The 20,982-nt window shown below is 49.7% G+C and overlaps 1 protein-coding gene across 3 annotated transcripts in view; it reads right to left on the bottom strand.

Annotated features, from left to right (window-relative positions):
* LOC116975609 (probable hydrolase PNKD) overlaps positions 1–3,306 on the bottom strand; it is a 44,047-nt gene extending 40,741 nt beyond the window's left edge. Inside the window, exon 1 of one of the 3 annotated variants that reach the window (XM_033024917.1) lies at positions 3,052–3,306. In XM_033024917.1, the coding sequence (XP_032880808.1) occupies positions 3,052–3,260 (209 nt within the window). In that variant the 5' untranslated portion in view covers positions 3,261–3,306. Of the gene's footprint in view, positions 1–105; positions 129–3,051 lie in introns of those variants that run through there. The other 2 variants (XM_033024916.1, XM_033024918.1) reach the window with 2 other exon arrangements.
* Between the last annotated feature and the right edge of the window lie 17,676 nt (positions 3,307–20,982).

Below are 20,982 nucleotides of genomic sequence, written 5' to 3'. Positions count from 1 at the left end.
GTACTCCGTTCCTGCTTTTCCCCCATATTGCTTGATCCCTTTAGCTCCAAGAGCTAAATCTAACTCTTGACACAGATTTTCTTGGCACAGATACTGCCTAATCACCTTGACATGACATTCTGTCTCCAGTGACTCCTGCAAATTTATGTAGATGCACCATGGATAACATAATGTTGGGATGCATCACACCTTGGTTTGGGAACAGCTCTGCCCAAAACCGCGAGATATTCGAGAGAGTCGAGGATGTAGCCCAGTCCATCACACAGACCACACTCCCCACCATTGTAGATGTAGCCCAGTCCATCACACACACCACACTCCCCCCACCATTGTAGATGTAGCCCAGTCCATCACACAGACCACACTCCCCCCACCATTGTAGATGTAGCCCAGTCCATCACACACACCACACTCCCCACCATCGACTCCATCTACACTTCACGCTGCCTCGGGAAAGCAGCCGACATAATCAAAGGCGTGTCCATGTCCCACCCCGGTCATTCCATCTTCTCCCCGCTCCCGTCCAGCAGAAGGTACAGAAGCTTGAAAGCGCGCACCACCAAACTCAGGAACAGTTTCTTCCCCTCTGTTATCAGGCTTCTGAACGGTTCCATCCATAAGCTAGGGTACTGTCCGATTCACCTCGACACCATTGCGGACATTTGTCCAAGGAACTGATGCGCTACAATGCTTGAACTGTATTCTGCACTCTGTATCTTCCCTTTCGTTCATTCTATTGTGCTTGGGGTGGAACTGATTGTATCTATGCATGGGATCTATGTAGGAAGGAACTGCAGATGCTGGGTCTATTCTGCAACTTGCTGCAGCCTCTGCAATGGAGCCCCGCAGCCCACAAATAATGGGCTCCCGAGGATGCGAACAGCGCCAAAGAAATGCAGCCTCCTCCACACACTCTGCACTAGAAACTCACAAACCACAATTGAAGGGTCATCCACAATCAGTAAATCAGTCTGAAGAAGGGTCTCGACCCGAAACATCACCTATTCCTTCGCTCCATAGATGCTGCCTCACCCGCTGAGTTTCTCCAGCATTTTTGGTTACCATCCAATCAGTACCCCGTTCCTGCCTTCTCCCCATATCCCTGGACTCCGCTATCTTTAAGAGCTCTTGAAAGCATCCAGAGAATTGGCCTCCACTGCCCTCTGAGGCAGAGAATTCCACAGATTCACAACTCTGTGTGTGAAAAAGTTTTTCCCCATCTCCGTTCTAAATGGCTTACCCCTTATTCTTAAACTGTGGCCCCTGGTTCTGGACTCCCCCAACATCAGGAACTTGTTTCCTGCCTCTAGTGTGTCCAATCCCTTAATAATCTGATACGTTTCAATAAGATCCCCTCTCATCCTACTAAATTCAAGTGTATACAAGCCCAGTCGCTCCATTCTTTCAACATATGACAGTCCCGTCATCCCGGGAATTAACCCCGTGAACCTACACTGCACTCCCTCAAATGAAGGGCTGCCGAGGATCTGAAAGGCGCTTAACGAATGCAGCCTTTCCAGGACGCTTTGCACCAAGAAGCTCGCGGTCCACATAAAATGCTCCCGAGGGCGTGAATGGCGCTAAAGCCACCCAACTTTTTCTGCAAGTTGATGCAGCCTCTGCATTAGATGCCCGGGACCCATAAACCGAGGGCTACGGAGGACACGAAAGGCGCTAAAGAAATGCAACCTCTTCTGCAACTTGTTTAAGAAGGAACTGCAGCTGCTGGAAAATCGAAGGTACACAAAAAAAAAGCTGGAGAAACTCAGCGGGTGCAGCAGCATCTATGGAGCGAAGGAAATAATTCCCTCGCTCCATAGATGCTGTTGCACCCGCTGAGTTTCTCCAACTTTTTTTGTGTACCCTCTTCTGCAACTTGCTGCATCCTCTGCATTAGATGCCCGCAGCCCATAAACAGAGGGCTACGGAGGACGTGAAAGGCGCTTAAGAAACGCAACCTCTTCTGCAACTTGTTTAAGGAGGAACTGCAGATGCTGGAAAATCGAAGGTACACAAAAAGGCTGGAGAAACTCAGCGGGTGCAGCAGCATCTATGGAGCGAAGGAGATAGGTAACGTTTCGGGCGAAAACCCTTCTTCAGACCAAAGATGATAGAGATCTATAATCTTTGCTTCTGTCTGAAGAAGGGTTTCCGCCCAAAAACGTTACCTATTTCCTTCGCTCCAGAGATGCTGCTGCACCCGCTGAGTTACTCCAGCCTTTTTTTTGTACCTCTTCTGCAACTTGTTGCAGCCTCTGCATTACATGCCCGCAGCCCATAAAGAGAGGGCTACGGAGGACGTGAAAGGCGCTAAAGAAACGCAACCTCTTCTGCAACTTGCTGCAGCCTCTGCATTACCTGCCCGCAGCCCATAAAGAGAGGGCTACGGAGGACGCGAAAGAAACGCAACCTCTTCTGCAACTTGCTGCAGCCTCTGCATTAGATGCCCGCAGCCCATAAAGAGAGGGCTACGGAGGACGCGAAAGGCGCTAAAGAAACGCAACCTCTTCTGCAACTTGCTGCAGCCTCTGCATTAGATGCCCGCAGCCCATAAAGAGAGGGCTACGGAGGACGTGAAAGGCGCTAAAGAAACGCAACCTGACTTCTGCAACTTGCTGCAGCCTCTGCATTAGATGCCCGCAGCCCATAAAGAGAGGGCTACGGAGGACGCGAAAGGCGCTAAAGAAACGCAACCTCTTCTGCAACTTGTTTAAGAAGGAACTGCAGATGCTGGAAAATCGAAGGTACACACCCGCTGAGATTCTTCAGCCTTTTTGTGTACCTCTTCTGCAACTTGCTGCAGCCTCTGCATTACCTGCCCGCAGCCCATAAACAGAGGGCTACGAAGGACGTGAAAGGTGCTAAGGGAATGCAACCGTACACCGGGGCGCTTTGCAGCATAATCTTTGCTTTGCAGCTCGCGACCCCCGCCCCGGGGACCAGGGGTTTGATTGACAGTATGATCCCCCGGGGGCGGCCAACGCATGCGTGGTTCGGTTCGGTTCGCGCGCCCTCCACCCCCCCCCCGGGCGGAGCGGCCTCGACACTTACGCGATCCTGAAGAGCGGCTTCTCGGTCCGAGCCATGAAGCGGCTGCGAGCGGCGGACCAGCGGCGGAGCCCCCAGCGCGGGCAGCCCAAGACGAGCAAGGTGAGCGCACCGAGAGCCAACGCCGCCAGGCCGCAAGCGACGGCCAGGCCTAGCATCACAACCCAACGCCGGGGGAGGGGGGAGGGGACGAGGGGAGGCGTCGCCGCCATCACACACACACACACACACCCCCCCCCCTAGCAACGGTCCGGCCCCGCCCACACCGCTCCTTGTATGGTGATGGCGGGGCGGGGCAAGCCCGTGACTGACACTGGCGTCCGCCAATCACAGGCTTCGTCCCGCCCCCATCCCGCTCCTTGTATGGTGATGGGCGGGGCAATGCCGTGACTGACACGGGCGCCCGCCAATCACAGGCCTCGTTCCGCCCCCATCCGGCTTCTTGCATAGTGATGGGCGGGGCAATGCCGGGACTGACACGGGCGCCCGCCAATCACAAGCTTCGTCCCGCCCCCACCCCGATCCTTGTATGGTGGTGGGCGGGACATAGTCCTGACAGACAGGGGCGTCAGTCACATGTGCTTTAAACTAAGCATGCAGGTACAATACAATACAATACAATACAATTTATTTGTCATTTGGACCCCTTGAGGTCCAAACGAAATGATGAAATGATGAAAGTAAGCATAGAAACATAGACAATAGGTGCAGGAGTAGGCCATTCGGCCCTTCGAGCCTGCACCACCATTCAATGTGATCATCCAACTCAGTATCCTGTACCTGCCTTCTCTCCATACCCCCTGATCCCTTTAGCCACAAGGGCCACATCTAACTCCCTCTTAAATATAGCCGATGAACTGGCCTCAACTACCTTCTGTGGCAGAGAATTCCACAGATTCACCACTCTCTGTGTGAAAAATGATTTTATCATCTCGGTCCTAAAACTGGTCCAGAACGCAGCCGCCCGACTCATCACCCACACCAAATCCTGGCATCACATCACTCCAGTCTTCAAACAACTTCACTGGCTTCCCATTTCCCACCGGATCACCTACAAAATCCTGGTCCTCACCTACAAAGCCCTCCACCATCTGGCCCCCCCATATCTCACTGACCTCCTCTCCCCCTACCAACCCTCACGGTCCCTCAGATCCACATCAGCCGGTCTCCTCTCCATCCACAAGTCCAACCTCCGCAGTTTACGGGACAGAGCCTTCTCCAGGGCAGCTCCCAGGCTCTGGATCTCCCTCCCCCAACTGATCCGCAATACCGTGTCCCTCACCATCTTCCAGTCCCGCCTCAAGACCCATCTCTTCACCTCTGCCTATCCTTAGTCCCCCTCCCTTTTCATCTGTGCATTAATTGCCTCATATTGTGTTTTGTATTGAATTCTGTCTTTACTTTGTGTACTAGTCATGTCTCTACTATTTATTTCATTCCCCTTACATGTTTTTCCTCTACCTGCTAAATTTTTGTATGGTGTCCTTGAGACTCTTGAAAGGCGCCCATAAATAAAATTTATTATTATTATTATTAAAAGACTTCCCTCTTATACTTAAACTGTGACCCCTTGTTCTGGACTTCCCCAACATCGGGAATAATCTTCCTGCATCTAGCCTGTCCAACCCCTTAAGAATTTTGTAAGTTTCTATAAGATCCCCCCTCAATCCTCTAAATTCTAGCGAGTACAAGGCGAGTCTATCCAGTCTTTCTTCATATGAAAGTCCTGCCATCCCAGGAATCAGTCTGGTGAACCTTCTCTGTACTCCCTCTATGGCAAGAATGTCTTTCCTCAGATTAGGAAAGTATTCATGCAGAAAGCATGCAGGTACAGAAAGTAAACATGCAGGTACTGAAGGTAGACAAAAATGCTGGAGAAACTCAGCGGGTGAGGCAGCATCTATGGAGCGAAGGAATAGGCGATGTTTTGGGTCGAGACCCTTCTTCAGACAGGTCGTCGTGGCTATCGCTCGAGGTCAAAGATACAAGATACATTTATTTGTCACATGTGCCAGTTGGAACAGTGAAATGTGATCGCCATACAATAAAATAAAGAACATAACACACAATAGAGTTCAACATAAAACATTCCCACACAGCAGAATCAAAAGTTTCCGACTGTGAGGGAAGGCACCAAAGTCAGTCATCTTCCTCTGATGTTCACCCGTGGTCGGGGCCTCCGGAGCTCTCCGCAGTCGCCGCTACGGGCAGCCCGCCGCTCAGGCCCACTCGCCGGGATGTTGGAACTCCGACGTCGGAACGGGAGGCCAACCTCAGCGGCTTAGACCTCCAAATCGGCAAATCGGCCGCTTCCCACCGGAGTCCGCAGCTCCCGACGTCCCCAGGCCGCTCTGGGCGGTGATGCAACGCTGGCAGCCCTCGGCATAGGGCCCCAGGACTCCGCGATGTCGGTCAGCGCCCCCCGCGCTGGGAGCTCCGCGGCCCACAGCCCCGCGATGTTGGAGCAGCAGGCCCAACGGCAATCCAGGCGCCGCCGCTGCCGAAGCTCTGGTCCAGTCTCCGGTAGGAAAGGCCGCTCCGATCCAGTGGTAGGCCGCAAGGAGGGGGGCGAGGACGCGACTTGGAGAAATAGTCGCATCCTCGCCAGGAAGCGACTGGGAAGCGGTTTCCCCCTTACCCTACCCCTCTCCCCCACATAGAAAAGGCAAAGAACCCCCGAAACAAAACTGTTTAGATGATGGTCTACATTCTGTTGTTTTTATGGACTCTCAGGTGGCTGATGAGTCCAATCCTGGCTTTGCAGCTCACAGAACGAAAGACGCCTGGGCATGTGTTTGATTAACGTGTACTTGATGTTGCACTCCAAGAAGCACACAAATCAATCAACTAATTCCAATGGCAAGGGAACCAAGACAATTGGAGCTGATAGATCTGTTGCAGCCTTTATCCGCCTTCACAGCCGTTGAGTTCAAGATGACCTTGTCCACCTGGTCCGCCGTTGAAGTCTTGTAGGTTGAATCTACAAGACAGGTACTGAAAGTAAGCATGCAGGTACTGAAAGTAAGTGAATTGGGCGCATGTGCGAGGCTCTTCTAGAGTGTGCGCATGTGCGGGGCCTTTTCCAGAGTGTGCGCATGTGCGGAGATTACGGGCGGGAAAGGCCTACGGAATCAGCCATGTTTGCCAGACGTTTCTGAGTTTATGTATTAAAGAAATAAGTTGCTTAAAGCTTAAATAAAGTTAAGTAAATTACGAGTAATGAAAGTTTCATTTGCCTGACTACTGTAAACATGCAGGTACTAAAAGTAAGCATTATTTAAGTAAGAACTGCAGGTGCTGGAACAATCGAAGGTAGACATAAAATGCTATAGAAACTCAGCGGGTGAGGCAGCATCTATGGAGAGAAGGAATAGGCGATGTTTCAGGTTGAGACGGGAGTCAGTCACTGAGAGGACACATGCAGGTACTGAAAGTCGGGTCGATGTACTGGAGCAGTTCCCGTGAACCAATGTCCCTCTTCACTCCTCTCCTCGCCCGGCCATCTTTGTGTCCCGGGTTCACCCATTTACCTCCTTAGGAGCAGCACGGTGGCGCAGCGGTGGTGTTGCTGCCTCACAGCACCAGAGACCCGGGTTCGATCCTGACAATGGGTGCTGTTTGTACAGAGGTTGTACATTCTCTCCGTGACATGCGTGGACTTTCTCTGAGATCTTTGGTTTCCCCCCTCACACTCCAATGACGTGCATCTCTGTTTGTTAATTGGCCTGGTATAAATGTAAATTGTCCCTAGTGTGAGTAGGATAGTGTTACTGTGCGAGGATCGCTGGTTGGAGTGATCTTGCAAAAGCCACACGACGTTCGACTAGCCCCGACCCGGGAGAGATTGAACTTTCTTTTCGCCTTCCAATGCAGTGAGGAATGCGGAGGAGTCACTGTGGATGTTTATGTTAAGATGTATTTTGTGTGTTGTGTTGCTTTTTATTGGTATGACTATGGCAAATGAGATTCCTCGTATGTTGCAAAACATACTTGGCTAATAAAATATGATTATGATTATCCCTTCTGGTCTGGCGCACGCCGGGCAGGTTACCCGTCCTGCTGTCGATGAAACCGCCGTGACTCTGAACACGGCCCGTACACGGACTCCGTAACGATCTTCCTCGTGGGTGTATAAGGAGTAAAGAAGGGGGCTGAGAATGCATCCTTGCAGAGCAATGGTGTTGAGGATTAGCATCGTGGATGATTTATGCCCCCTATCCTCACTGATTGGGGTTTAGTTTAGAGATACAGCGTGGAAACAGGCCCACCGAGTCCGCAGCGGCCAGCGATCCCCACACACTAACACAATCCTACACACACGAGGGGCAATTTACACATACACCAAGCCAATTAACCTACAAACCCGCACGTCTTTGGAGTGTGGGAGGAAACCGAAGATCTCGGTGAAAATCCCACGCGGTCACGGGGAGAACGTACAAACTCCGTACAGACAGCACCCATAGTCGGGATGGAACCCGGGTCTCCGGCGTTGCAAGAGCTGTAAGGCAACAACTCTACCGCTGCGCCACCATGAAGTTGCAGAGATGTGTTCTGACTCCATGAAGATAGACGCAAAATGCTGGAGTAACTCAGCGGGACAGGCAGCATCTCTGGAGAGAAGGAATGGGTGACGTTTCGGGTCGAGACCCTTTTTCAGACTGAGACAGGGGAGAGGGAGACTAGAGATATGGACGGGTGAGGTGTGAAAACGACAGAATCACAGAGCGGGGGGAGCTGCGAGAGAGGATGATGCAGAACTCTGGTCGGAGAGAGGAGAACTTCTTCAGAGTTGGCGTATTTCCAGCACTTTGGCTGCACAGTCGTGGGTGTACAAGGAGTAACGAAGGGAGACACTAAAAGTGGAGTAACTCAGTGAGAGTCTCTCTGGAGAAAAGGAATAGGTAACATTTCGGGTCAAGACCCTTCTTCAGAAGGCGGCTGAGAACGCATTGCTGAACACGCTGGGAATAGACAATAGACAATAGGTGCAGGAGTAGGACATTCGGCCCCGAGCCAGCATTGCCATTCAATGTGATCATGGCTGATCATCCCCAATCAGTACCCCGTTCCTGCCTCCTCCCCATATCCCCTGACTCTGCTATCTTTAAGAGCCCTATGTAGCTCTCTCTTGAAAGCATCTCTTGAGAACCTGCCCCACCGCCCTCTGAGGCAGAGAATTCCACAGACTCATCACTCTCTGTGAGAAAAAGTGTTTCCTCATGTTTTTACATGTTTTTCCTCAAGTGTTTACTGATTTTACCTTGCACTAAACGTTATTCCCTTATCATGTGTAGGAAGAAACTATAGATGCTGGTTGAAACCGTAGATAGACACAAAAAGCCGGAGTAACTCAGCGGGACAAGCAGCATATCTGGAGCGAAGGAATGGGTGACGTTTCAGGTCGAGACACTTCTTCAGACTGAAAAAAGGTCTCGTCCTGAAACGTCACCCTTTTCTCATGCTGTCTGACCTGCTGAGTTACTCCAGCTTTTTGTATCATCATCATCCTTTATTGTCATCATGCAAAGCAACAATTTGTACAGTGCAAAATGAGAAGACGTTTCTCAGGGAATACCGGAGCATCGCACATAAAAACCTAAACATTTCACACATAAATAAAAACAATCCAGTTCCTGATAAAAACAGTACGAATAGTTTAAAAAAAGTGCAGGTAAAAAAGCAACATTAAAATACAATTAAAAAAAAGTAAAATGTCCAGGGCAGCTGATTTAAGTGGCCTGAGCCAGTGCCAGAGTTATTACTCAATGCCAGTTATTAAATTGTCAGTGCAAAAGCAGCAGAATCAGGTGGAGTGACTGTTTAGCAGCCTCACAACCTGTGGCAGGAAGCTGTTTAGCAGTCTGGTTGTCCGGGCTTTGATGCTACGGTATCTCTTGCCTGATGGCAGGAGACCCAGGTGTGTTTGGAGGGGGTGCAGTTTGTGCTCAGTGCTTTTTTCAGGCAGCGGCTCTGGAACAGTTCTTGTACCGAGGGTAGCGAGACGCCAATGATCCTCTCTGCTCCCCTCACTACCCTCTGCAGAGCCTTCCTGTCTGAGCAGTTACAGTTGGAGTACCACATGTTCATGCAGTACGTGAGTACAGACTCCACTGTGCCCCGGTAAAATGTCCTGAGGATGTTGGTGGGCAGTGAGACCTGTTTGAGTTTCCTCAGGTAGTGCAGTCGCTGATGGGCCCGTTTGACAATACCAGCGGTGTTCCTGTACCAGATGAGACTGTCTGTAATTTGCACTCCGAGGAACTTTATGCTCTCCACACTCTCCACTATGGTGCCACTGATGTGTGTTTATCTTCCATTATCACGTATATCTGTACACTGTAAACGGCTCAATTGTAATCATATATTGTCTTTCCGCTGACTGGTGAGCAAGCAACAAAAGCTTTTCACTGTACCTCGGTACACGTGACAAGGAAATAAACTCAATAAACTCCTAGCGGAGCATTAATGTTGAGGATTGTCGTAGAGAATGATTTGGCCTCTATCCTCACTGATGGTTTGTTGGGCAGGAAGTCGAGGATCCAGTTGCAGAGATTAGTGCTGATTCCAAGTTCCATGAAGAGAGATACAAACTGCTGGGTAGATAAAAATGCTGGGGAAACTGACCACACAGAGGGTGAGATAAGCCTGGACTCTCCCCAAAAACATGACATTCTGAGAAGTACTTGGCGTTTGGCCCAGGAGTTCGCTCCAGCATTGTGCAGGGTCAGGGCCAGTGATTTTAGCTGACTCGTCCAAACAAGGGTCTCGACCCGAAACGTCACCAATTCCTTCTCTCCAGAAATGCTGCCTGTCCCGCTGAGTCACTCCAGCATTTTTTGTGTCTCTCATCGGTTTTAAAGCAGCATCTGCAGTTCCTTCCTACGCATTTCATCCGCTGGAGGAGGTGGTTGTGGCAGGTAGTAGGAACATTTAAAAGATATTTGTTTAAGAAGGAACTGCAGATGCTGGAAAAATCGAAGGAAGACAAAAATGCTGGAGAAACTCAGCGGGTGAGGCGGCGTCTATGGAGCGAAGGAATAGGCGACGTTTCGGGTCGAGACCCTTCTTCAGACTGACGTGGGGGTGGGGGGGGGGGGCGGGAAGAAGAAAGGAAGGAGGTGGAGACAGTGGGCTGTGGGAGAGCTGGGAAGGGGAGGGGAAAGAGGGAGAAAGCAGGGACTACCTGAAATTGGGGAAGTCAATGTTCATACCGCTGGGGTGTAAACTACCCAAGTGAAATATGAGGTGCTGCTCCTCCTCCAATTTACAGTGGGACTCACTCTGGCCATGGAGGAGGCCCAGGACAGAAATGTCGGATTCAGAATGGGAAGGGGAGTTGAAGTGCTGAGCCACCGGGAGATCAGGTTGGTTATTGCGGACTGAGCGGAGGTGTTGGGCAAAGCGATCGCCAAGCCTGCGCTTGGTCTCACCGATGTAGAGCAGCTGACACCTAGAACAGCGGATGCAATAGATGAGGTTGGAGGAGGTGCAGGTGAACCTCTGCCTCACCTGGAAAGACTGCTTGGGTCCTTTGATGGCGTCGAGGGGGGAGGTAAAGCGACAATGCTGGAGTGACTCAGCGAGTCAGTCAACATCTCTGCAGAAAAGGAATAGGCGACGTTTCGGGTCGGGAACCTTCTTCAGACTCCGAGACAGGGGAGAGGGAAACTAGAGGTGTGAAAATGTACAGAAGAAATTGGAGCCTATAATGGTCCATTGTTAGCTGTGGAAGAGGTGATAACAAAGGGATATGCACAGTGAAACTAGCAGGACCCACAGGAGATGCAACACCTGTCCCTTTACCTTCCCCCCCCCCCCTCCTCCGACTCAAAGACCCAAACAGTCTTTCCAGGTGAGGCCTGCACCTCCTCCAACCTCATCTAATGCATCCGCTGTTCCAGGTGTCAACATCCCTACATCGGCGAGACCAAGCGCAGGCTCGGCGATCGTTTCGCTGGACACCTCCACTCAGTCCGTCTTAACCTACCTGATCTCCCGGTGGCTCAGCACTTAACCATATAACCATATAACAATTACAGCACGGAAACAGGCCATCTCGGCCCTACAAGTCCATGCCGAACAACTTTTTTCCCTTAGTCCCACCTGCCTGCACTCATACCATAACCCTCCATTCCCTTCTCATCCATATGCCTATCCAATTTATTTTTAAATGATACCAACGAACCTGCCGCCACCACTTCCACTGGAAGCTCATTCCACACCGCTACCACTCTCTGAGTAAAGAAGTTCCCCCTCATGTTACCCCTAAACTTCTGTCCCTTAATTAATTCACTTCAACTCCCCCTCCCATTCCCAATCTGACCTTTCTGTCCTGGGTTTCCTCAGAGTGAGGCCCAGCGCAAATTGGAGGAACAGCACCTCATATTTCGCTTGGGTAGTTTGAACACCAAAGATATGAACGTTGACTTCTCTAACTTCAGGTAGCCCTTGCTTTCTCCTTCCATCCCCTCCCCCTTCCCAGTTCTCCCGCCAGTCTTACTGTCTCCGACAATATTCTTTCCTAGTCCCTGACATCAGTCTTCTACTTCTTCTTGTGTGTGGCGTGCACAGCCTAAAGTTGTAAGACAACTTGTTCTGTTTGATCTTCCATTTGTGCACGCCTGGTTGAAACAGGGTGGACCCACGTGAAGGTTGCAATCTCAGACATCAGTCTGAAGAAGGGTCACGAGCCGAAACGTCGCCAATTCCTTCTCTCCATAGATGCTGCCACACTCACTGAGTTACTCCAGGACCATGTGTCTACCTTCAATATCCATGCCGCTAGGTTGTCCATGAGTTTGGAGATGAGCTTGGATAGGATAAGGGTGTTTAACACGGAGCTGTAGTCTATGAATAGAAGTCTGACGTAGGTGTCTCTCTTGCCCAGGTTCTCCGGGGATGAGTGTAGGAGATTTCGTTTATAGACAACAGGTGCAGGAGTAGGCCATTCGGCCGTTCGAGCCAGCACCGCCATTCAATATGATCATGGCTGATCATCCAACTCAGTATCCTGTACCTGCCTTCTCCCCATATCCCCTGACTCCGCTATCTTTAAGAGCCCTATCTAACTCTCTCTTGAAAGTATCCAGAGAACCGGCCTCCACCCTCTGAGGCAGAGAATTCCACAGACTCACAACTCTCTGTGAGAAAAAGTGTTTCCTCGTCTCCGTTCTAAATGGCTTACTCCTTATTCCTAAACTGTGGCCCCTTGTTCTGGACTTTAATTTAGAGATACAACACGAAAACAGGCCCTTCAGCCCACCGAGGCTGTGCCGACCAGTGATCTCCGCACGCTTACACTATCCTAAACACACTAGGGACAATTGACAATTATACCAAGCCAATTAACCTACTAACCTGGACGTCTTTGGAGCGTGGGAGAAAACCGGAGATCCCGGAGAAAACCCACGCAGGTCACGGGGAGAACCATCTGAGTGAAAATGTTTTCCCCCTCATCTTGAACCTCTATCCTCTAATCGTGTCCATATTTAAATGACTCTTGGACAGCAACATGGATAGGAAAGTGTGGATGCATGCGTGCAAATGGGAGCAGCTAAGATGGGCCATCAGCATGGGCAAGTCGGGGCCAAAGGGGCTGTTTCATGCTGTATAACAGGACTGTCATATGCTGAGTGAATGGAGCGGCTGGGCTTGTATACTCGGGTTTAGAAGGATGAGAGGGTTTCTTATTGAAACATATTAGATTATTAAGGGTTTGGACACACTGGAGGCAGGAGGGGTTTTAAGGGGCTGGACAGGCTAGATGCAGGAAGATTGTTCCCGATGTTGGGGAAGTCCACGACAAGGGGTCACAGTTTAAGGATAAGGGGGAAATCCTTTAAGACGGAGATGAGAAAAACATTTTTCACACAGAGAGTGGTGAATCTCTGGAACTCTCTGCCACAGAGGGTAGTTGAGGCCAGTTCATTGGCTATATTTAAGAGGGAGTTAGATGTGGCCCTTGTGGCTAAAGGGATCAGGGGGTATGGAGAGAAGGCAGGTACGGGACACTGAGTTGGATGATCAGCCATGCTCACATTGAATGGCGGTGCTGGCTCGAAGCGCCGAATGGCCTCCTCCTGCACCTATTGTCTATTGTCTATTGAACATGACCATGACCCAACTAACTCAAGTGGATCTGATGGTTTGATAAAGATTTCTTGAAAGGCTTTCTGTTAAATTTTCTTTGATTGACCGACAATGATCTCAGATGAGTTCAGTTTGCTTTGTCTCAGAGCGTTGCTCAGACGATTCTAATGTTTCATGGACAACGTTTAAATTATTCAATCAATGTACCTTTTGTTTCAATATAGTTCGCAGTTCAGTTTAGTTTATGGATACCACGTTTAAACATGACATCGGAGATGTCCTCATCCTTTAGGGAATGGGGGTTCCCCATCTTCCATTATAGATGAGGCTCTCACTAAGGTCTCCTCGATATCCCGCAGCTCCGCTCTCACTCCCCCTCCCCCCATTCGTAACAAGGACCGAGTCCCCCTTGTCCTCACCTTCCACCCCATCAACCGTCGCCTACAGCATATAATCCTCCAACATTTTTGCCACCTCCAATGGGATCCCACCGCTGGCCACATCTTCCCATCTCCTCCTCTTTCTGCTTTCCGCAGAGACCGTTCCCTCCGAAACTCCCTGGTCAACTCGTCCCTTCCCACCCAAACCACCCCCTCTCCCCAGGTACTTTCCCCTGCAACCGCAGGAGATGCAACACCTGTCCCTTTACCTCCCCCCTCGATTCCATCCAAGGATCTGAACAGTCTTTCCAGGTGAGGCAGAGGTTCACTTGCACCTCCTGCAACCTCACCTCTACTGTGTCCACTCTTCCAGGTGTGAATATCTCTACATCGGCGAGACCAAGCGCAGGCTCGGCGATCGTTTCGCTGGACACCTCCGCTCAGTCCGTCTTAACCTACCTGATCTCCCGGTGGCTCAGCACTTCAACTCCCCCCCATTCCCAATCTGACCTTTCTGTCCTGGGCCTCCTCCATTGCCAGAGTGAGTCCCACCGCAAATTGGAGGAGCAGCGCCTCATATTTCGCTTGGGTAGTTTACACCCCAGCGGTATGAACATTAACTTCTCTAACTTAAGGTAGCCCTTGCTTTCCCTCTCTCTCCATCCCCTCCCCCTTCCCAGTTCTCCCTCCAGTCTTACTGTCTCCGACTACATTCTATCTTTGTCCCGCCCTCTCCCCTGACATCAATCTGAAGAAGAGTCTCGACCCGAAACGTCGCCCATTCCTTCTCTCCAGAGATGCTGCCTGTCCCGCTGAGCTAAATGTTTCCTCGTCTCCTGAGAAAGCCCACGTGGTCACGGGGAGAACGTGCAAACTCCGAACAGGCAGCACCCGTAGTCAGGATCGCACCTGGGTCTCTGGCAAGTCTGCTGCTGCGCCATCGTGCTCGCTGTTCCCTGTGTCTCCACAGGGTGGCGGCACCTGCTGTAAACGGCAGAGCTGTCCCCAATAGCTTAGAACACATGGCGGCAGAAACAGGAGCAAAGGAACACTCAGCTGGTCAGGCAGCGGATGTGGGGAGAGAGACAGAGTGTCTAGACTATAGCCAATAGGTGCAGGAGTAGGCCATTTGGCCCTTCGAGCCAGCACTGCCATTCAATGTGATCATGGCTGATCATCCCCAATCAGTACCCCGTTCCTGCCTTCTCCCCATATCCCCCTGACTACACTATCTTTAAGAGCCCTATCTAGCTCTCTCTTGAAGTTTACACTGCAGTTGTATAGGGTCCTGGTGAGACCACACCTGGAGTATTGCGTACAGTTTTGGTCTCCTAATCTGAGGAAAGACATTCTTGCCATAGAGGGAGTACAGAGAAGGTTCACCAGACTGATTCCTGGGATGTCAGGACTTTCATATGAAGAAAGACTTGATAGACTCGGCTTGTACTCGCTAGAATTTAGAAGATTGAGGGGGGATCTTATAGAAACTTACAAAATTCTTAAGGGGTTGGACAGGCTAGATGCAGGAAGATTGTTCCCGATGTTGGGGAAGTCCAGAACTAGGGGTCACAGTTTAAGGATAAGGGGGAAATCTTTTAGGACCGAGATGAAAACATTTTTCACACAGAGAGTGGTGAATCTCTGGAATTCTCTGCCACAGAGGGTAGTTGAGGCCAGTTCATTGGCTATATTTAAGAGGGAGTTAGATGTGGCCCTTGTGGCTAAAGGGATTAGGGGGTATGGAGAGAAGGCAGGTACAGGATACTGAGTTGGATGATCAGCCATGATCATATTGAATGGCGGTGCAGGCTCGAAGGGCCGAATGGCCTACTCCTGCACCTATTTTCTATGTAAACGGCTCGATTGTAATCATGTATAGTCTCTCCACTGAAGGGATTGCACGCAACAAGAGCTTTTCACTGTACCTCGGTACACGTGACAATAAACTAAACTATAAACTGTGTTCCCACACCGTTTGTCCCCAGAATGAAAACGGGATTTGCTTCAGACTTCAGACAAGACAGATCACGAACAGTCTGACCTGGTCACAAAACATCGCGTCACTGGTTAAGAGAGCGCAGCAGCGTTTGCACTTTCTGCGCCGGATGAGAAGAGGTCACCTCCCCCATCCCGTCCTCACCACTTTCTACAGGGGCACCATTGAGAGTATTCTGACCAGCTGCATCTCTGTCTGGTTTGGGGACTGTAAAGCCTCCGACTGGAAGTCCGTGCAGAGAGTAGTTAGGACGGCTGAAAAAATCATCGGGGCTTCTCTCCCTTCAATCCGGGACATTGCGTGCAAACGTTGCTTGCCCACAGCCAACAGCATTATAAAAGATCCCACACATCTCCATCATGGACTGTTCACTCTGCTGCCCACGGGCAAAAGGTATCATAGAAACATAGAAAATAGGTGCAGGAGTGGGCCATTAGGCCCTTCGAGCCGGCACCGCCATTCAATATGATCATGGCTGATCATCCAACTCAGTATCCCGTACCTGCCTTCTCTCCATCCCCCCTGATCCCTTTAGCCACAAGGGCCACATCTAACTCCCTCTTAAATATAGCCAACGAACTGTGGCCTCAACTACCTTCTGCGGCAGAGAATTTCACAGATTCACCACTCTCAGTGTGTGAAAAAAAATGTTTTTCTCATCTCGGTCCTAAAATATTTCCCCTTTATCCTTAAACTGTGTGACCCTTTGTTCTGGACTTCCCCAACATGGGGAACAATCTTCCTGCATCTAGCACTGTCGAAACCCTTAAGAATTTTGTAAGTTTCTATAAGCAGTATCGCAGAACGGCCAGGTTTTGCAACCGCTTCTTCCCCCGAGCCATCAGACTCTTGAATTCCATGTAATGTGCCGCCACTATTATCGATTTTATCATTTTATCCTTTCGTCATTTTATGTTGCACGGTGAACCAGATGCAACAAAATTTCCTTCAGGCTTGCATTTGCTGGTGTATTTTTGAATGACAATAGTCTTTGATCGATTGATTGATTGATTGGAGACGGCAGCAGAGGTCAGATAAATATTTAAGTCATTTTAAAACAAACACGCAGCTCACGTTTTGCACTATTTCCAACGTTTTGGCACATCCAAAAAAAGAAGAGTAAGGATTCGAAGACGGTTTGAAGGGAGGAGAGAGCGGAATGGCACGCCTCCGACACAAAACATGCTGCAATCAGAGTCACGGAGAGGTGGCAGCGGGCACTGGTCATGGCACGTGGCTGGGGCAGGGGTGGGGGGGTGGGGACAGAGTGGGGGGCTGGGGTGAGGGAGCGCGTACAGTGTAGGGACGCACACAGGAGCGGAGGCAGGCAGGTATACACACAGACACACACACTCGCCTTACACGCACACATACACACACACATCCATACACACACTCACCTTACATACACACATACACACACACACTCACCTTACACGCACACATACATACACACACCTTACACGCACACACACACATCCATACACACACTCACCTTACACGCACACATACACACACACATCCATACACACTCACCTTACACGCACACATCCATACACACACTCACCTTACATACACACACACACTCACCTTACATGCACACATACACACACACTCACCTTACACACATCCATACACACACTCACCTTACACACACATCCATACACACACTCACCTTACACGCACACATACACACACACATCCATACACACACTCACCTTACACACACACATCCATACACACTCACCATACACACACACATCCATACACACACTCACCTTACACACACATCCATACACACACTCACCTTACACACACACACCCATACACACTCACCTTACACACACACCCATACACACACTCACCTTACACGCACACATACACGCACACACTCACCTTACACACACACATCCATACGCACACTCACCTTACACACACACATCCATACGCACACTCACCTTACACGCACACATACACGCACTCACCTTACACGCACACATCCATACACACACTCACCTTACACGCACACACACACCTTACACACACACATCCATACACACTCACCTTACACGCACACATACATACACACATCCATACACACTCACCTTACACACACACATCCATACACACACTCACCTTACACACACACACTCACCTTACACGCACACATCCATACACACACTCACCTTACACGCACACACACACATCCATACACACACTCGCCTTACACGCACACATACATACACACACTCACCTTACACACACACACTCACCTTACACACACACATCCATACACACACTCACCTTACACGCACACATACATACACACACTCACCTTACACACACACATCCATACACACACTCACCTTACACGCACACATACACACACACACTCACCTTACACGCACACATACATACACACACTCACCGCACACATACACACTCACCTTACACACACACATCCATACACGCACTCACCTTACACGGACATACACACACATACTCTCACACACACTCACACACACACTCACTCATATACACACACATCCAAACACGCAATCACCTTACATGCGCACATACACACCCATACACACATATTCTCACACACGCACACATACTCATATACATACACACATCCATACAGGCACTCGCCTCACGCGCACATATACATACCCATACACATACTCACACACACATTCATACACACACATACTCATATGCACACTCATACACACATGCACTCGCCTTACATGCACACATATACACACATACCCACACACTTATATACACACACCCATACACACACACTCATACACACATATCCGCACAATCAGATATATATATATATAGACATATACACACACGCACACAGACATATGCATGCACACACTCACATAGACATCTGCACAAACACACACTCAGAACCAGAGGGACATACGCATAGACAGACACACAGATACACATGCACACAGACACACACTATGCAGAGGTCTGAAGAAGGGTTCGGACCCGAAATGTCACCTGTCCGGGTTCTCCAGAGATGCTGCCTGACCCGCTGAGTTACTCCAGCACTTTGTGTCTTTTCTACACACAGATAGACACACATACACACACACACATATATACAGACAAACACACAGCCAAACACTCACCCCTCTATGCACACATTCACTGATACATACACAGGCAGTCACACACACACACATGTGTAGACACGTGCACAGGCACACGTGTATACACACACAGGTACGCATATCAGCAGACGCACGCACATCTGTTTCAAATTCACGGGCAACAAGTGGATTCAGACCAACCCTTAAAGCAAAGGCATCAATCCACTGTAGTCACAACATCAACACACATACACCTACACATACAACCATTGGATGGTGACTCAATCGGGTGCGGGTACGGGTTCCAGGCGGTGGGTACGGTTGAGGATTCGCGGGTCTAGTTAGACTGTTATGGTTCTGGTTCGGAGATCCATGGTTCTGGTGATGGGATGGGATGGGGTGGGAGATTGCAACCTTCACATGGTCCGCCCCGTTTCGAAGAATGCAATCAACCCGGTGTGCGTAATCAAATAAGATCAAATGGAACAAGTTGTCTTACAACTTTAGGCTGTGCACGCCATACGCAAGAAGAAGAAGAAGAAGAATGTTCTGGGATCCATGGTTCTGGTTATGGGATCCATGGTTCTGGTTATGGGATCCATGGTTCTGGTTATGGGATCCATGGTTCTGGGATCTATGGTGATGGGATCCATGGTTAATGGATCCATGGTTCTGTTTATGGGATCCATGGTTCTGGGATCCATGGTTCTGGGATCTATGGAGATGGGATCCATGGTTAATGGATCCATGGTTCTGTTTAAGGGATCCATGGTGATGGGATCCATGGTTCTGGGATCTATGGTGATGGAATCCATGGTTAATGGATCCATGGTTCTGGGATCTATGGTGATGGGATCCATGGTTCTGGGATCCAAGGTTATGGTTATGGGATGAATGGTTCTGGTTATGGGATCTATGGTACTGGTGTAGGATTCTAAGGTTTTGGTTATGAGTTCAATGGTTCTGGCTGTGGATATCTAGAGTACTGGTTAGTGGTATCCAGAGTACTGGTTAGGGTTCTAGGGTTGTGGGTAGAGGATCTAGAATTCTGGTAAGAGAATCTATGGACCTGGTTAGGAGATCTATAGTTTTGGTTACGGGATCTATTGTTCTGGTTCGGGTTATAGGGTTGTGTTTGGAAGAATCAAGGGTTCTGGTGTAGGTTCTAGTTATGAGATCTCGAGTTCTGGTTGAGATATCTATGGTTCTGGTTAGGTGATCCGCTATTCTGGTTAGAGTGGGGTTCTAGGATTGTGGTGAGTGGGTCTAGGGTTCTGGTTAAGAGATCTAGGATTCTGTTTAGAGGATATAAGGTACTGGTTAGGGTTCCAAGGTTGTGGTTACGGGATCCATGTTTCTGGTGTGGGAGGTCCATGTTTCTGGTTGGGTGGTCTCAAGGGCCTGTCCCACTTACGCGACTTTTTCGGTCACTTGCCGGCACGCGTCCTTGGTCGTTGCAGGTTGCTGAAAATGTTCAACATGTTGAAAATCCAGCGGCGACCAGAACAAGGTACTACTCTTTGGTCGACTGCTCACGACCATACAGGCTTCACCCCGCGACATGTTGCCAGGGTGTCGTCTGTACGGTCGTGAGTCGTCTCCTTAGTCGCCCAAAGAGTCGTAGCGTCGTTCTGGTCACCGCTGAATTTTCAACATATCGAAAATTTCCAGTGACCTATGAGAGTAGGGAAGATTCAAACAACAGGACATGATTTGAGAATTAAGGGACAAAGGTTTAGGGGTAACATGAGGGGGAACTTCTTTACTCAGAGAGTGGTAGCTGCGTGGAATGAGCTTCCAGTGGAAGTAGTGGAGGCAGGTTGGATTTTATCATTTAAAAATAAATTGAATAGGTATATGGACGGGAAAGGAATGGAGGGTTTATGGTCTGAGTGCAGGTAGATGGGACTAGGTGAGAGTAAGTGTTCGGTACGGACTAGAAGGGACGAGATGGCCTGTTTCCGTGCTGTAATTGTTATATGGTTATAAAAAGTCGCGTAAGTGGGACAGGCCCTTCAGTTTCTGGTTGGGAGGTCTATGTTTCTGGTTGGGAGGTCTATGTTTCTGGTTGGGAGGTCTATGTTTCTGGTTGGGAGGTCTATGTTTCTCGTTGGGAGGTCTATGTTTCTGGTTGGGAGGCCTGTGTTTCTGGTTGGGAGGTCTCTGTTTCTGGCTGGGAGGTCTATGTTTCTGGCTGGGAGGTCTATGTTTCTGGCTGGGAGGTCTATGTTTCTGATTCAGCTTCTAATGTACACATTGGGTTCCTAAGGTTGTTAAGGGCTTGGACACGCTAGAGGCAGGAAACATGTTCCCGATGTTGGGGGGAGTCTAGAACCAGGGGCCACACAGTTTAAGA

This window comes from Amblyraja radiata, chromosome 7, assembly GCF_010909765.2.
Source record: "Amblyraja radiata isolate CabotCenter1 chromosome 7, sAmbRad1.1.pri, whole genome shotgun sequence".
NCBI classification, from domain to species: Eukaryota; Metazoa; Chordata; class Chondrichthyes; order Rajiformes; family Rajidae; genus Amblyraja; species Amblyraja radiata.
The sequence above is the reverse complement of the archived record's forward strand: the minus strand, read 5'-3'. Positions and strand labels throughout refer to the sequence as shown.